At 39.3% G+C, this 18,490-nt stretch overlaps 1 protein-coding gene across 2 annotated transcripts; it reads left to right on the plus strand.

The window, feature by feature from the left end:
- Positions 1-731: 731 nt before the first annotated feature.
- On the plus strand, positions 732-16,914 carry sf1 (splicing factor 1). 2 transcript variants are annotated; one of them, XM_059354602.1, is made up of 12 exons: positions 732-1,115; positions 3,209-3,340; positions 5,136-5,211; positions 8,580-8,732; positions 10,339-10,428; positions 10,556-10,739; positions 10,861-10,976; positions 11,756-11,863; positions 11,953-12,148; positions 12,224-12,449; positions 13,116-13,280; positions 15,635-16,914. In XM_059354602.1, the coding sequence occupies exons 1-12, from the start codon at positions 857-859 to the stop codon at positions 15,964-15,966; spliced, it is 2,037 nt and encodes a 678-aa protein (XP_059210585.1). In that variant the 5' UTR covers positions 732-856; the 3' UTR covers positions 15,967-16,914. The 2 variants fall into 2 exon arrangements, with proteins under 2 accessions (XP_059210585.1, XP_059210586.1); XM_059354603.1 differs by having other exon boundaries at positions 12,227-12,449.
- Positions 16,915-18,490: the final 1,576 nt, after the last annotated feature.

An 18,490-nucleotide genomic window follows, 5' to 3' on the forward strand; every position in this document is an offset into this window, starting at 1 on the left:
AATATCAACTAAAATGTGCATCATAGCTTAAGAAAGTCTCCAGCCCGGTACCTTAACCTCTAGATTTTGCCAGCTTCAAGTCTAGTTTTGAGTTTCCCTACAGATATTTCTTCAGTGTCCAGCCTCTCATTTGCACTGTCCTCGCTGCATTCTCATAAATTTATATTAATAAATGATCAATATAAATAATTAATAAAAAGTATATATTAATACTGTTGGTTGGCTAATTTAGACTAAGTAGTCTGTTTAATTGTCATTTTAATTCTCAAAATAAGGTTTGCAGCTCCATTCTGACATTTTTTCTCTTTTTTGGCCAACAATGGCTCTTTAGTTAGTAAAGGTTGCAGTCAGACCCCTGTTTAGATTTTAATTGCACTGGTGTAAAGTGAAATACCTTAAATTTGAATATGTGAAGGCAGAGAAAATATTAAATCATATTAAATAATATTTTCATACGAGTGAAAGTATTAATTAAAAATATTTACGTAAAGGTTACATTAATCAGTGCTTTAATGTTTTAGTACTGGGTAAGCATATTGGGCTTGTTAGAGATTGGTAGTACAATAGGGGGATGGACAGTCATAAGAGCCAATCAGATTTCAGGATGAGGAAAACAAAAAATATCTGCCCAATTGGACACGGCTTATGGGGAGGGGCTTGGTCTGGCCAATAGGAACGGTCTTTACTACAGCACAAGATCCATGGGATCATTCTTTGTGGTTTTCCGTTGGGCGCCATTTTGATTAAAGTAATGTGTGTGTAACAGTCGGCTGTGAGATATTTGGTCAATTTAAACACATTTATACCCCAGTCGACTGACTTTTGACGGAGAGGAAGCCATTTGAGTACACCGAAAATGGCCACGGGCGCAAACGCAACTCCTTTGGGGAAGTTGCACCCCAGTATTGGCGCAAAACGCGGGTTTGACGCCGGGCCTGGAGCGGGGAACGGGCTGATGCCGACGCCGGGGCCGCCTGCAGCCTTCCCGGCTCTACAAGCCTTCCAGCCCGCCATGCCGAGCGCAGCTTTCCCGCAGCCACATCAGTTCAATCCCGGGACAAGTTTTGCGGCACAGGCCCCACAACCAGCAGCGGGAGGCGGACTGGCCAAAGCAGGTGAGTTCACGGCCCGTCCGCTGCTGCTAGAAGCCTTTAATGCGGCAGAGTTAGTCCGCGAGCCGGGTGATGTGGCCCAGCGTGGGTTAAAGGCCCACACACACACACACACACACCGAGCCCTGCTGGCCTAAAATGGAGCCAGCCCCGGTAACATGGCTATCACATACATTGTGTTTAATAGTTCCCAACGTTAGTTAACTCAGTCAAGTTTGCATAAAACGGCTAACGTTCAACCGATCATAATGTCGCAAATATAAAGTGTAAATACTGAAATAAAAAGCATTAAAGAAATGCGCGTGCAGCGTTGGACATCATAGTGTAGTCCAAGGTGAACTAACCCTTTGATGCACAACATATAAACACCTTCTAATGCACAACATGGGTCATGGGTTTATTATTACAACAGGTCATCATATCCATTTTCCTTTTATACTTGTATGAAGAAAAATAGTTTTTGTGTTATTTCATCAAGTTTACACACGTGTCAAAACTTACATTGTGCATTAGAAGCATAGTTATGCAAAAAGTGATACACTAAATTAACAATTTGATTATATGTGTAACTATGTTTGTCTTATTTTTAAGGATGAACTTTAAAAGAGTTGTTAGAACCACTAGATTACATTGGAAATGCATATATAACATATTTTAACATTTGAGACTTATTAGAGCCACCAAATAACAATTTCCATTGGGGGGGAAAAAACACACCAATTTAATGAAATAGGATAGTTAATACTTGTGTCTTCTTTGTCAGGTTTTAAATTGGGGAATTGATGACAACTTATATACTTATAAACACCTTCAAATGCACAACATGGGTGAAAAATGACCTTGTGCATTAGAAGCGTAGTGATTTTAAGAAAAGGGCTTCTATTCAAAAAGTCAGAAATGAAAACAAAAAATTAGGATGTATGATGATCAAAAACAAGTAATTTAAGGAAACCCTGCAATACTGAATGATGAAATGAATTTATTGCAAAGATATAGAATATAAAAACCTAGTCGGGTCACTTTAGACCATGTTGTGCATCAAAGGGTTAAAGTTATTGTACCATGCCATGTGAAGTGGCTACGTTTAAGACCTTTCCTAAAATGGGGTAATGTTAGCATTATTCCTACATTACGTCCAGCTTCTTTTATTAACCTGCTGGTTGTTGAGTGGGGCTGAGATGTATACACATCCCATAACATCACGCATCAAATCTGCAGCCAACTTGGATAATGTTCCCCTTTCTCCAATTAATAAAAGGTAATTTTGAAAGGCAAGAGACAGAGAAAGTTGACTTTACCCTCTTTGTTAGTGGTGTAAATATTATGAGTCACCACTGTTATAACAAACATATAAGGAATCGCTTTTTCAGGAAAAGGAAAATTACGCCTAGAGGAAAATTTGTATGGTCCTCTTTTTCTGACATTAACTGGAAAGCAACATGGCTCAATACATTTGCTGTCTCCAATAAAATTTAAGAAGTTGAATATAAAATGATACATAACATTTACCCCACTAACAAATGTCTGCCAATATTGATGTTAATTGTGTGTTTTGTAATGCTGAAGTGGAAACAATCATGCACCTTTTTGTTGAATGTCAAGTTTACATCACATCACATTCCAACCTACAAATTATTTTGAAAACCATAGATATACTTTTATATTATAGCAATAAAGATAGGAAAATTCAACACTTAATTAATTTGATTATTCTAATGGTGAAATTCCACATAGATAAAGCCAAATTTTCCGAAGGTCGACCTTTCTTTCCTGTTTTTGAAATTGAATTCAGCAACTACCTTGAATGTACCAAAATAATTGATAACAAATGTATACATACTGTTAAAATAATTCAAGAAATATTTGGAGAAATGTAATATGTCATGCCTTTTTCTTTTTTCCTCCTTCCTTTTTAATTATTTTATTAGTCTGTTTAATTTACACCTGTATTGACATATGCACTTCACTCACTTTTCTCAATTTGTGATGCCAGACTTTGTTTTGTTCTACCCAAGATGAATGTTCTGACTTTATTGGAATTCTCAATAAAGTTTTGAGGGGGAAAAAAGGATAATGTTCCCTGTTTCTTTCGGTAGATTTCAATCAGAAGAAATCAAGAAAGAAGAGTCGTTGGAGCAGCGAGACGCCTGATCAGAAGACGGTCATACCGGGCATGCCCACTGTCATTCCCCCCGGACTGACCCGGGATCAGGAGAGAGCCTATATAGGTAAATCCCTTTTACAAAATGAATAAACCCATCTTTTAATAATACAAGTATCCATGTTATTGCTATTACAAATGCAGCGTTGTTTCATGTCATCAATTACATCTGTTTGCAGTTCTAGTTCTCTCACTTGTTGCTTACCAGTATTAATGTTACATTTACGTCCTTTTTTGCTGAATTCCCAACAGTTAGAGCTCTGTAAAGGCACCCACGAGAGGCATTGCAAACTATAAACTTAAAGTCGTATTTTCAATGTATTTGACAGTGACATTACTATGTTACCCAAAATGGGAAATGTCTAATTTTGCTCCAACTGTTGAGACAAAGCAATCATTTCCAATGAGCAATGATAATAACTTGATGATGTAAAGTGCTAATTAAGGTTGTTTCTTTCTAATGGGAGTAAAGTGGTTCTGCTGTGGCAAGTATTTCTGTGGTCTTATGGTTTGCATACCATTGGGCACCCATTAGCAAAAGGAGTTGTAGATGATTAAACCACCACTGCTTGCTGATATCTGTCCTGAGCTGCAGGTCACTACTCACTGTCTTGCTTGGTCCCCTACACATCATCAGTATTGTTCCTGTGCATGGAGGCGTTACTCATAATGTCCTAACATGCCGAAGTGTGCTTCTGTTTCTATTGGTCTAAGTGTGAGCAATGCTGCTTTAATGGCAAATCAATCCAACATTGAAATAATTCAACCAGTTGATTCAGTGGGCATTGCAAATTGGGAAACACTTGATCACTGTTATTGTGCCCTTGGTTTGCCCTGCTAACAGTACAGAAAAGATCACATGAAACCAATCAGTTTAACCACAAATGCCTTCCAGCAGCAGTGTAGCACCAACATGCTGCCTTCACAGGCCCTCAGCGGGGTGTTCTGAAGCAGACAAGTCTTTTTTTGTCAATAACTGACATTGTTATTGATTCTGTTCACTCATTGGTAATGGTTGTTCTTCCTTGGTATGTAAACATTCATTTGTGCCCACCTTCTGTTGGTCACACTTATCGTTTCCTTTCTCATTCAATAGATCCCCTAAAACAATCCAAGGGAAGCATTTTAAGATGAAATTTCTGTGAACCACAATTCACAGGGCCTGTATTCACCTCCATAATCCAGAGTAATTGTTTCAGTGACAGGTGAATCTCTGTGTTTGGGGGGTATTTCATTACAGCTTTCATAATGTGCATGAGATGACTGATTTATTTTTTCATTGCCTTCTAAATGTAAGAATTGTCTCTTGTCACTGCTGCCTCTCAGTGTTTGATCTGTGGAGTGCAAAGAGTGACTATGATCACCGTTTTTGTTACTGTAACGTGCAAAACAAATGGAGCGATCAGTAATCTTTAGACCTGATGTATCCTTAAAATGCCCGAGCCCTTCAACACAGTATGCTGCAACACGTGAAGCCCTGTCTTCATGTTAGAAAAACACAGCCTTGGTTTGAAATATTATGGCTTGGCAGGCATTTTTAGGAGTCATGGTCTCGACATTTACTGATAAGTTGCCATGTTAAAGCATTGTCTGAGGAAAGGTTAGCCCATTGTATGCTAATGTAAATGAACTCTAGTCCTGTGATGTCCTCAAGAAGCAGTAAGTGGTTTCATGCTTTAGAGTCTTACCAGTTGTTAATTTGATCTCCCTTTATTTTTTATTTAACAGACTCACCATTTGTCTTTACCTCAGTATTGTATGAGACAGTGCTCTAATGTGCAGAGCGTTGTCTCTCTGATGTTGTTATGGTAACCACATTTCTCTCCATCCTTGTTTTTCTTTCCTAACCTGAATTCTTCCAGTCCAACTGCAGATTGAAGACCTGACTCGTAAACTGCGTACAGGAGACCTGGGAATCCCTGTTAACCCTGAGGACAGGTTGGAAAAAGATTAAACCCATGAACAGTAACATTTTCTCTACATTCTTGACTTTTTGGAAGACAAATGTTGATTTTCAGTATATATGTGGTTGCTAGCCTACATCTTAGATTCCATAATATTAGCTCAGTTGGCAGCTGTAGAGTTTAGTAAGCTATCACTAAAGTAAAGGTTTTTCATGGTGCTAAAGCCTAGAGATAGAGGAAAAGTAATTAGCATTAATATATTAAGGCTCTCAGAGACTGATGCCATTCCATCAACGGTAAGCAAAGATGATTATGCATATGCCTGTACTGGTAGCGTTGGCAATTTAGAAATGTTTAAGGCAAAACTAGCAATAAAAATATTTTGTAAAAAGTAATGTTAAGTACAGAAGATGGGTTTGGTTACCTGCATGGTGAGAATTTTAAAAATTGAGCACTAGGATGACATTACTTTTAAACTTTACAGTGGAATGCAAAACTCTGAGCACATTAATAATTAAAAAAATAGACAATTTGTAGTACAGCAGCTGATTTTTATAATCAAAAACATATCTCTCCCAGTGTTTGCAATTACATTGAAACAATCTATTACAGATTATTGTTTATTTATGAATTGAATATATACATTTTAAAGCAACTATTGTAATAAAATGATGGGCAACCCCAACAAACATTTCTCAAGGCCAGCTTTGAGGACTTTTCCCTGAGCTTTCATTCTGATCTCATGATCTTCCACAGAGCTCAGAGCCAAACTACCAATCTTGCATGAGATTTAGGTTTTTTTGCTTCTCATTTCGTTTGTTAATGGAAAAACATAGGATCTTAATTTCATTACAATGTAATAAATAGTTTCAATCTTGGACTAATAATAATAAAAATAATAATAATTTAGTCTCAAGTAAAGGGGAGCAGGTATTGCTTGGGGAACCCCATGTATCTAGCTCAGTGTAAATTGAGATAAGATTTATTTCAGCTGAGACAAAGATAACTCTTTTTATTGGATTATTTCTCATTTTATTTAAGTGGAGTCCTTGTTTCAAATTTAGCCTTGTAGTATTCATTAATCCTGGTTTTACCCACTGCTTGTTTTATGTGCCTGCTGTAGAGTGCTGTGTGAATATATGAAAACATTTACAGTGCATAATGTATAGAGATTTTCCTCTGAAACAGGTTTGGGTCCAAACACCTTACTCTATGCAATTAATTTTTAGCATTGTTTATTTCCTATGTTGTTAGCTTTAAAGTTGAAATCGTTGAGATGAATTGGTAGCTGGTACCCAAAGGTTAACACAAGTCCAATCAATTGCCTTACTTGACTTTTTTGCCTACTGGATATTCTATAACTTTTTGCCAGTGGTGATTGAGCTCATGGCCTGTAGCCTACATGATAACATGACGGTAATCCATAGATTCTGCTCTAGACTTTACAATAATTTGTCGCTGGTCATCTCTGGCTTTCCCGTGATGTGGCTTTAAACATTTCCACCCAAGGGGTAGGGGGGGCACGTTCCAGTTTTGCCTCTGGGCTAGGGCTGCACAATTAATTGAATTTTAATCCTGATCACGATTTTGGCCGCCATGATTAAATTAACTGGTTGTCGGCGATATTTCAATTCTAAAATGCAGCTCTCCTGCAAATCTAATCGAGCACTTTCTACACCAGTAGTCCACCAACCACCAGGGGGCGGGGCCGTTTTTCTCCCCTGGAAAAAAGCCTGGTTTCTGATTGGATAGAACGCTAAGCAGGATGTGACGTAGTACTGGACGCCACAACAACACACAACATTTGTAAAAGCCGGCGAAGCAGTGTTGCCAACTTAGCAACTTTGTTGCTATATTTAGCGACCTTTCAGACCCCCATAGCAAGTATTTTTCAAAAAGGCGTCAAATCCAGCGACTTTTTCTGGTGTTATTGGAGACTTTTGGAGATTCGTTCTTCTGTCAAAGCAGCCCAGTCCTCCTGCAGCAGTCTCTCCCAGCTGCAGAGCCAGAGGGGATATTAACTCCTTAGTGTCCAGTCTGCAAATTGCTAACAGGCTAACAGTTAGCTCTTTAGCAGTACAGTGCGTATGTGCTGCTGCTGCAGGAGGTGTTCACTTAGTGATCTCTGTTTGTTTACAACAAGCACCACACACTAAAAACTGTTCCTATTGTTTGTTTAAAAGTAGTGCAACAAAAATACAGATGTCTTCCCTAACATGATGAATAATCTTGATTACAATATTGATCAAAAAAATCGTGATTCTCATTTTGGCCATAATGGTGCAGCCCTACTCTGGACTCTTGAGGTCTGGAAGAAAACTGCCAGAATTGTATGTGTTCTGGAAAAGTATTGGCCAGCCTATAACATAGTTTCCATAAGATCTGTTCCCGCAGGATGTGGTTTGCTCTCAAGAGTGTGTGAAGTTGACCTTTTGTTAGCTAGAGTCCCTGTCGCCTGTACACTGTATACAGTTTCTCTTCATAATCAGACATTTCCACAGCAACCAAAAAGTTGATTGCAGAGCTGCAGCACTCGTATAAATCACTCCCCAATCTAATGTGACAGAACCAACGGGGGGTGTTTCAGGTTGTCACCGTTGGAAGTTTGAAGCATAAAAGGAAAAACCTTTTTTTTTCTCACTCTTCACATCACATGGACACAAATGTGGCTCTCTGATGGGAGAGCATAGGAAAAGGTGGATATCTAATCTTAATTCCTTTTCTCTAACCCAAATTACCCCACATCAACCTAACCCTTTTTCAAGCACAGAGCCTCCTTAACGCAGCAACACAGGTTTTCAGCATCCAAGGGGAGGTACGGACCTCTTCCGCCACGCCAACACCAAGCAACTCTCAAAGCCAGCGTTTCTGCTTAGGATTGCGAATTTTGCTTTGGTTTCTTTTTCCTTACTTCCTAACTTTCCATTCTTGTAGGCCAACAATCCTGTATGCAGGTTAAGTTATGGCCATGTAATTGTTTATTTTTTTAATTTTGTGGTTGATGCCCCTCCAGTGTATTGGGTTAATTACCACTATACAGCTTTGGTTGCCCCCTTTTTCTTTTTTTTCTTTTTTTTTTTTTTTACACTGAATTGTATAAAAGAATGGACTCCAGCCTTGAAAATGTCAGTGCAGAGGTCCTCCCAATTTTCTTTTTGTTTTGAGTTTGCTCTTGCACTGGCCATGAGTCATATAGTCTACCTGAGAATTATCTCAGTAGATCCAAATTTTAACCTTGTTTCCAAAACATGTGAAGTACCCATTGATTAAAAATTCCTTATGAAGACTTGAAATTGGTAAAGTTGTAGTTAGCCGTAGGGAGCCTGTGATTGTAAATGGCAGAGATCCACTTCTAGAAAGGTATTGATGATTTCTTTCTTGTCTTTTGTCTGCCATTTTCAGGTCTCCCTCTCCTGAGCCCATCTACAACAGCGAGGGCAAGAGGTTAAACACTCGTGAGTATCGCACACGAAAGAAGATTGAGGAGGAGCGCCACTCCCTCATCACTGAAATGGTTGGACTCAATCCTGACTTCAAGCCTCCTGCAGACTACAAGTATGATTATTTACAAGTTTTGTTGCCGCCAACCTCTTGTAGTGGCAACCTATTTGTTCATGTTGAAGTTGTGAAATGATGGTACTAATCTGAAGTTGGTTTAAAAACTGTGATTTATAAAGAAATCTGAACTTGAAAAAATGTAACATGCATACAGGTGATGCTCCTGAACATGGTACAGCTCAGAGAAAAATCCAAGAGCATTGAATACATGTTTTCTTTCACCCTTTATGACGTATACAATCTGAAGTCACTGTTTAATATGAATTTATAATCTATTCGAAAATTTTTAAGGCATTTTCTGACATTTTTAGAGACACTGTGAGCAACAAAATTCATTACCGTAACACATTTTCAAATGGAAATAAAAAACAACAAAAGGGTTTTTTTTTCTTTGGCAAGCACCTAAATATGCTCAAGGGTAGCTGGTCTCACCAAAATGTATTTTATTAAAATATACACATATTTTAATTCTAACAATTCTATCATTACCGTAACATCTAACCATTTTTCTCATCAATTTCCATTCAGATTTTATTCTTCATACATTGTTAAAAACATTTATATTTGATTATATTCTGTGAAATTATACATTTTTAAACAAATGTATATTTATTTTTATAAAGTTTATTAAATATATATTGTATAGAAGTATGGAGAAACCATGACATTTTGATCTGGACACATTACGGTAATGAGAAACAAAAATGTTAAATATAGAAAATATTACAAACAATGAATTGTGCCTCATTATGGCTATATAGTTCATTCATATAAAAGTGAAATATATTTAGTTTTATAAAGTATGTCCTTATAATCTTCACAGACATAGTTTAGACTGGCTTCATGAGAATCACCCATACTTTGTTCTGGGTTCTGCTTTTTCTTTCCTTTGTTCTCTGCATGCCTTAAAGAGAACTAAATTTGGGCACTGATCAGGCTGATACTAAATAACCGTCCTAGTTAGGTTCCTCTTTTGCTGTCAGTTTTGATTGGATGAGCTGACATGTCCCATCACAACAACAACAGCATGGACACTACAAGGATGTGCATTTTATTTCTGAGAGCGTTTTAACGACACTTAGTTAGCAATTCCAGTATTTCTGGACAATAAAGAGACGTGGACGGATCAAGTGACCCATGAAATGTGTCCCAGAATCTTTGCTGACTTTCTGAGTGGTTGTAGACTTGCTTTGTATCATTTGTGTTGGGGCTAATTACTCTATCAGCCCCATGACACAGATCTGCTCCCAACTTCCAACAGGTTTCATTAAAATCCGTCATCGGTACATTTTCTGTAACCCGGCTGACAAATGGACACGGCTGCCTTGGTACAGAATATATTGCAGGAAATAATGTAAAGAGATTGAAGGATTGTGCACAGTGGAGCAAAAGAAAGTGGTTTGACATGCAAACTGGCAGGCTTGTGTCGGCCCTAGAGTATAATTAAATTAATTTTGGCACAGAATCTGATAAAAGACAACAGAATCTTCACAAGGTTGTTTAATTATATTATTTTATGGGACTATCAAGGCAGATCCCTGGGGTGGAAAGGCAGCTGTTCACCGCTCCTACTAAATGTTCCTCTTGTATTTGTTTGCTGCAGACCTCCAGCCACTAGAGTCAACGACAAAGTTATGATCCCCCAAGATGAATACCCTGAAATCAACTTTGTTGGTCTGCTGATTGGGCCACGGTAAATTCAACTTATTACTATTGTGTTGCATTTTCTTTGCTCATTCTTTAAGAAAGTAAGTTACAGCCAGTGCAGTTAAAAGTGAGTATAGCCATTTTATTTTCTTTCTTTTTCCGTTTTTTTCCAGTGGTAATACGCTGAAGAATATTGAGAAGGAATGCTGCGCCAAGATCATGATCCGGGGGAAAGGCTCTGTGAAGGAAGGGAAGGTAGGCCGCAAGGATGGACAGATGCTGCCGGGGGAAGATGAGCCTCTGCATGCCCTGGTCACCGCAAACACAATGGAGAACGTCAAGAAAGCTGTGGAGCAGGTCAGATGTCAACACAACCCTCTGAACCACTGCATCTTTCCTCTTGCTATGTGTGTTTAATGTGCCTTTGGGACTCTACATTATGCACTGTGTATGAATGCTGAAAAATGTGTCTCCGTAGATCCGCAACATTCTGAAGCAAGGCATCGAAACACCTGAGGATCAGAACGACCTACGAAAGATGCAGCTGAGGGAGCTGGCCAGACTCAACGGCACACTGAGGGAAGACGACAACAGGTGAGTGGAACTAGTCACACTGCTGGAGCTTCATGCACGTAATAAACACAGCTATATAGTATTACACAGTATTATCTGTGTTTTTTTTCTATTGTTGTTTTTATTTATGCTACCTCAGTATTTTATTCTATTGTATTTTATTGTACTTGAATACCGGACTGCTGTGACAACCGAATTTCCCTTCGGGGATGAATAAAGTTATCTCTCTATCTCTCTATCTCTCTCTCTCTCTCTCTCTCTCTCTATCTCTCTCTCTCTCTCTCTCTATCTCTCTCTCTATCTCTCTCTCTCTATCTCTCTATCTCTCTCTCTCTCTAATAACATCTTTAAGTAAGGGATATTAAATGTAAAGATGAAATAACATCTCCTAAATGAACATGTATGGAAATTATTACTATTAATGTACTATTAAAAATATAGAATAATATGTTGGTAAGGTATATTAACTACTATGTAATGAATATAGCTATAGTTCATTAAATGTAAAGAATGTATTAAAGATCCTGATTTTGAAGATTTGCTATCTTTTATAATCTTGGTTTTATTTTCTTTTGTTTCTTTTTTCTTCACTATTCCCATTGTTAACTCTTTCAGTTTGTTTTAATTTAAGTTGTATGTACTGTATATTATATGTCGGACCCCAGGAAGAATAGCTGCAGTTGTGCTGCAGCTAATGGGGATCCAAATAAAACAATGCACAGTTATTGTTATTTTAGGCACAAGTCTATTCTGCTCAGTTGAAGCTGCAGCGCAGCATGACGACCTGTTTGTCTTTGCAGGATCCTTCGTCCTTGGCAGAACTCTGAGCCACGCAGCATCACCAACACCACCCTCTGTACCAAGTGTGGTGGAGCAGGCCACATCTCCTCTGACTGCAAGTACACCAGGTGATCATCATTTGCTCAGCTCACAAAAGTTCAACTCAGTCCAATTTCTTTGTGTAGTGTAACAATGTTTGCTGTTTTGCTTCCTTTAGCACATTCGCTGCCCACAGAGCGACGGGGGGTGAGCCTCCTCAGTCAGCCCAGGACAAGGCTCGCATGGACAAGGAGTATCTGTCCCTGATGGCCGAGCTAGGGGAGGCCCCGGTCCCCACATCTGGTGGAGGACACTCCAGCAACCAGGGAGGAGGGCCCCGGTCCTCGGCACCCAACAATAACCAGCCACCACCGGTGAGTTGACAACACACATGCTTGTGTCCTTGTGTAACCATAGAAACGTGTCTGAAAGTGAGGGCTTTTCTGCAGCAGAACCGGCCTCCTTGGATGAGCTCCGGTCCCACTGAGAACAGGAACTTCCACGGCATGCATGGAGGGCCTGGTGGCCCCGGAGGACCCCACAGCTTCCCTCCGCCCATGCCCAGCATGGGAGGACCCCCTATGCCCCCCAACCCCAACGGCCTGCCTCCCCCCTGGATGCAGCCCCCTCCTCCTCCCATGGGCCAGGGGCCAGGGCCTCATGCACACCCCATGGGTAAGAGCACACCTTTCTGGCTTTCTGGAGCTTTTACCAAGTCAATATGCTGGGCAATAGAAATACTCATTGTGCTCCTCATCAGGGAAATTATAGGATGTGTGATGTATTCTCAGTCCAACCTGAACTCAGACATGGGAAATACTGCATATTTATAGTGAAATTATTCAGTAAAGACCAAATAAAAATCCTCTTAACAGTTTTATAGGGATTGTCAGGTTTCAGAAGTTTCCATCTCCATCAAAGTAATCCAGTGATTGTTGTCTGAACATTGCATTTAGGAGCTGCTAATAGCCTTATTATCATACTTTCAATGGTGCCAGTTTGCTAAACAGTAAACTAATGAGAGCCAAAAAAGCTTTTATTGTGTTTTGCTCTTCTAATACCTTTTATGTTGTGCCATCTCATGGTTTCCAAATATGCCTATGTAATGGTACTGGCATGTTTCCATCAAACAGATTAGGGCCAGACATTTCATGGATGAACAGTGGCTAACTTTGGGTATAATGAGTGATGGTGTGGGAGTGGAGAGAGGAGTATTTTCACTCCCACACCGAGACACTTTCCTTCCCAACCTGGAAAAGTTTTTAAATCCATGCTGCAGACACTTCCAAGCTTGTCCATGTGTTGTATAACAAGTTTCATCTCAACTGTGTTTCTTCGTAGGTCTGCTGCCACCTCCAATGGGCATGATGCCACCTCCACCCCCTCCCCCCAGCAACCAGCCGCCCCCTCCCCCCTCAGGTCCCTTGCCACCATGGCAACAGCAGGCTCCACCTCCCCCTCCAACAAGCAGCATGGCAACCAGTACACCACTACCCTGGCAACAGAGTAAGACTGAATAAAAAGCATTTTCTACCCAAAATACAACAGATCTGAGTTTAGGAAGCTGTGAATCAGATGGTACAAACAATTTAGACACTACTCGAGTCACTTTTGACTTTTAAAGAGATTTTTGTAGTGGGGTATGAGGTGTTTGCCTGCAGTCTATGTATTACCTGCAGAAGTCAGTCTGCACACGGGGCCTGTCATGAGACATATTTTAACCTCTTAAACAAAGACCCACCCTAAAAATGTTTTACCTGTCTATGTATACACTGTATTGACAATATGTCCACAGATTTTTTTGTTTGTTGCTATCCAAAGCCACTTCATTTAGCACTGTTTTTTCTTAACTGTACTTAACAAACTCAAACGTATTCTTGTGTATTCTGACCAAAACAGTTGACCAGGTGCCCCTATGCATAGTCACATGGAAGTTCTACTATTGAGAAAAAGTAGAGCCAAATTTAACTGCCGTGGATGGCAACAAAATCAGTGGACATATCGATGCTGTATTGCAAGAAAACAGGGTCACAATAGTCAGTGATCATTTTAACTTGCAATGGTACAACCCTAGAAAATCCCTTAAACAGTCAGTGCGTTTACATGCACAGTTTAATCAAGCTAAGCTTAAAAATCGATATTGGCATCCGATAGGACTTCTGTCCTTGTTCCAGTTTACATGCAACTGAGAAAATCGAATAACTGACGGGAACGTGTCCTCCTCCTCAACACTAGATGGCGATATGCCGTCGCTAATGTGCGAGTGCACATGTCTTGTCATACATGCCAGCAAAAATCCTATTCCAATCACATTATCTGGGTGTCTAATCAGAGTTGGAGAACTCCAACACCAGAAGGACTAACACGTTTACATGCACTTCAGTTGTCCAGTTATCGTCAGATTAAGGCAATAATTTTTTTTTTTTTTTCAAGTTTCATGTAAACATACAGTTTAGTGTTAGTGCTGAACAGACCTGTTTGTCAGGGAAAATCCTAAAAACAATACTTCATATAGAACAATTTGTAAGACCCAAACACTGATTCAGCCAGAATTTAATTTTATACTTTATTTTGAACATTTAAATGGATACCAAGTATTTAAGCATACACATATACACCACAAATTTAAGCATATGCATATACACAACATCATGCTTCGTTCATTGATTGTGCAGTCTTTAATTCCAACAAATCCCTGAATTTCAGTGTCTGACAGTTTAAAAACAAAGTGTAAGTGTCAGGTGCATACACATTAAAACTCCCATAATCCTCTGCTCTAATTAGATGATATCAGCACATTCAGAGTTGTCTATACAACAATGCAGTTACCTGTAGTTTGATATGAAGACAACCTTTTAACTCTATGGAGTTTTGGGCTATTTTGTCCATTTCTGAATCCTTTTCATCCTGCCTGTATACACCACTTAAAACATGTTTTAATGTCATGTTGGTATATTTTTTCAGCACAACCTCACCTATATGACCTAATAATAATAGATTTTTATTCTGACTTACTGGATCAACATTTTGAACCAAAAAGAAACAAAGAAAAACCAACATAAATGTGATCTTGTGATTGTGTGTGATCCTGTCATCAACTCTGGTTTTTATTCTCGTGGGACTGTGTCTTGTGTGTTTAGCCGAACAATTTTTGCCATTTTGTGCATTTTTTTGCTCATTTTGTGTCTTTTTGTGTTTTGGTCATTTTGTGTCTTTTTTTGGGTCATTTTGGATCTTTTTTTTAGTCCTTTAGTCCAACATAAAATGTGATTTTGAATCTATTTTTTTTTTTTACTTTCAAAACACTATTATGCTTATATAACATAAGAGGGTTCCATCCAGTTCTATCATTTTATACTAAATATTTTTGAGCTTTTTACTTTCAAAACACTATCATGCTCAATAAAGAATGTTAAATGTTGCAAATGTGACCAAAGGTGTCAAATCTAACATATAAGAGGGTTCCATCCAGTTCTATCATTTTATACTAAATATATTTGAGCTTGTCTCCAGTTTTACTTGGTATATCATCATCAAAGTGAAACTGGCCTCATGGAGTTTACAGCCAGAACTTTAGAGGTAAATTTACAGTAGGGCTCCACGCTGCTTTGTTTTCTAGTCTGGATGTCATCAACAAGTCTGGATTTGGAGCTTTTGGAGACTCCAGAGGGTTAAAGGTGTAAATTTTCTGTGGAAGTATAAATGTTAGCAGACATGAGTGAAGCTGGTAACCCATGGAGCCTTCTATCACTGTGTCTGAATGAAGTGAGTTGTTGGTATGTATGTTGTAGTGTGAAGGTGACCGTGTGAACGTTTTGATGACAGTAAAGAGTTAACCTCCGTCTGCCCCCCCCCTACAGATACCACCACCACGTCTAGCCCTGGCACCGGCACCCTGCCTCCATGGCAACAGCCCCAGCAGCCTGCTGCCTCTGGAGCCCAGCCCCCACCACCCATGGGTACCCCGTCCATGGTGCCCCCCCCTCCTGGCGTCCAGCCCCCACTGCCCCCAGGTGCCCCTCCTCCTCCCCCTCCACCACCACCAGGCTCAACTGGCATGATGTACGCCCCTCCACCACCCCCGCCACCAATGGACCCTTCCAACTTTGTCACCATGATGGGGATGGGGGTGCCGGGCATGCCCCCCTTCGGCATGCCTCCTGCCCCCCCACCTCCCCCCCCTCAGAATTAACCCTGCCACAGAAGAACCGTCCTCCACCCTGCAGCAATGAGGATGTGTGCTCACAGAAGAAAATATAACCAGTGCTTTATTTTTTATTGATCCTCGATATTGTGAAGACATCTCTGAAACCACGAAAGGTTGTGTTAGTTGAATTTGTAAAGTTGCGTACGTTTAGTAACTGAGTTATTTTTCCTGTTTTTTAAAGTTTGTGTTAAAACAAAGCTCCTTGTGTGCGTACACACTCTGTTGCTCTCAGGCACATGTACTGCATTGCTCCCGTAGTTTGTCACGATACTTGTATACCAAATAAAACTGCTCAAATAGCCAGTCGCAAGATTAATTTTTACTCAAGTCTTATTGCTGCAAATGTTCAATTCAGACTTCCACATTTAACAAATACTGGATTTAATATATTGGAACTTCATCTTGCATGATCCATTGTAAACACGTCACTCACAAATTTCTACTTGTGTCATGTTCTCTATGTTGGCTTTGAGTTGAATAAGATTAATATTTTTGTAATGATGAGATGTGAAGTGTAAGGTAGTTCTGTCAGAAACCCTTTTTGTAGTACTGTCTGATTGTTTTCCAGAAATTCCCAGGGTTTTAATTGTTTTTTCTTTTGTTACTTGCCTGCATCTCAGTTGTGACATTGAGTTTAAAAGGGGGGAGTTTGATGCTCCAGTCTGCCAGTTTCTGACCCCCTGCACTACTTGAATGCTGAGAATCTGATATATCCTTGTTTTTCTGCATCTCTTTCTGCTCTGACAAGACGCTGTGTGCAGTGTTTGTGTTGCTTCAGCAAGGACGAAAATATCAGCTTGGTCCCTCAGTTTATTAGAGAAGAAAACTGTTAGTTTGACTCTGTTCTGGAATCAGTCTCTTGTGTTATGGCGCCAGCCTAAATGAAAAGTTGTTGAAATCTTGCTTGGTTTCGCATTAAACTGATCCATTTCACCTTTTTGTCATTGAGTACATACGGTTTCTCCTTTCATGGCTGTGAGGCTCTTTGTGTCAGAATGCTTGCCACGAGTCCTTTTTTCTTTTCAGGCGAGGCCCAGTAGGCCGACTCATTCTAATGTTACATAACCTGGTTTTCTAACGACTGTCCACTGCCTCACAAGCTGTCCAGGAAGTCTGAACTCACAGAGACCTATTGCTCAAGTCCCCTACTACTCACATTCTCAGCTGAATTCAATATGGGCTTTAAGTGGAGCTTTAATGTTTTTGTGACCAACTTTTTATTGGGCAGGAACATGTCAAAGTACAAAAATACAATGCAATATTGAGTGGGCATAAAAAGTGAGAGGTCCACCATCTGTTACAAAAGTATGCATTCAGAATTAAATAAAATATAGCACAGCTGTGTGATGTAGGAATACAGTGATGATCCACCCAGCCACCCAAATCAATCTAACCTAAACAAACCTAGGACAATAAACATGTAATATGGAAAGAAAAGGAAAATGAAATTTAAAAAAAAGCAGCCCAATGCATGCCTGCCTGTATGCAAAGGAATGCATCCAAAACAGTGGAAATGATCTAGACAACAGACCTGCACACATTAAACATCAGGGGAAAGTGGGATTATTGTGCTAGTCATAAGGGGTGATGATAATTAAGGGTTACCTCAATAAGCTTTTCAAAATTTCAGCTGTTGTCTGCCACATGGATAGTTTTTTCAGTATCTCCATGGATACGGGCCGTTGATAATTCCAAGTATACAACCTCTAAGAAGGTAAGGATCCACTGTCTTAGGTTAAGTATCTGTGAAGGTTTCCATATTGCAACAACCATCTTTTCGGCGGCCTTGAGGCCTGCTAGGACGATTTAGCCTATCTAGTCTAGAGCAGGGGTGTCAAACTCACGGCCCTCATGACGATATTTTGTGGCCCCCACCTTGATATGAAAGTTTAATGTGAGTTTTATATGAATGGCACTTTACCGTGTTGTGTGTAGAAGGTCCCTTTAATTACTATTTTTGGTCATTTTATATCTGTTTTTGGTAATTTATGTCTTTTTAATAATTTTATCTTTTTTAAATAATTTTGTCTTTTTTGGTAATTCTGTCTTTTTTTGGTAATTTTGTGTCTTATAATATAATTTTATCTTTTTTGGTCATTTTGTGTCCTTTTTTTAGTAATTTTGTGTCTTTTTGGCAGTGGCGGTTCTAGACCAGTTTTACTGTGGGGGCCAAGCAGGGGCCAGTGTTTAATCAGAGGGGCACTTTAAAAAAACGCAAAGATATTTAAGCATTCAAACCCTTTATTTTAGCTTATTTAAAAATCTAATGTAAATATATTTGGAAGATACAAATATACTGATTGAAACAATGAGACTTAACAACAATATCAATTATTCTTGTACAACAATGACATTTCTCATTTTGTGCACAATTACTTTCTTTTATTTTGAAAGCTTTTATTGCACAATTAAGCTATTATACAATGTACACATTCTGGGTTCATTTAGTGTACAATGAGATATTGTTTGAACAGAAAATAGGCCAGAATTGTTCCGTTGTTCATCGTTA

Source organism: Centropristis striata, chromosome 17, assembly GCF_030273125.1.
Source record: "Centropristis striata isolate RG_2023a ecotype Rhode Island chromosome 17, C.striata_1.0, whole genome shotgun sequence".
In the NCBI taxonomy this organism is placed as follows: Eukaryota; Metazoa; Chordata; class Actinopteri; order Perciformes; family Serranidae; genus Centropristis; species Centropristis striata.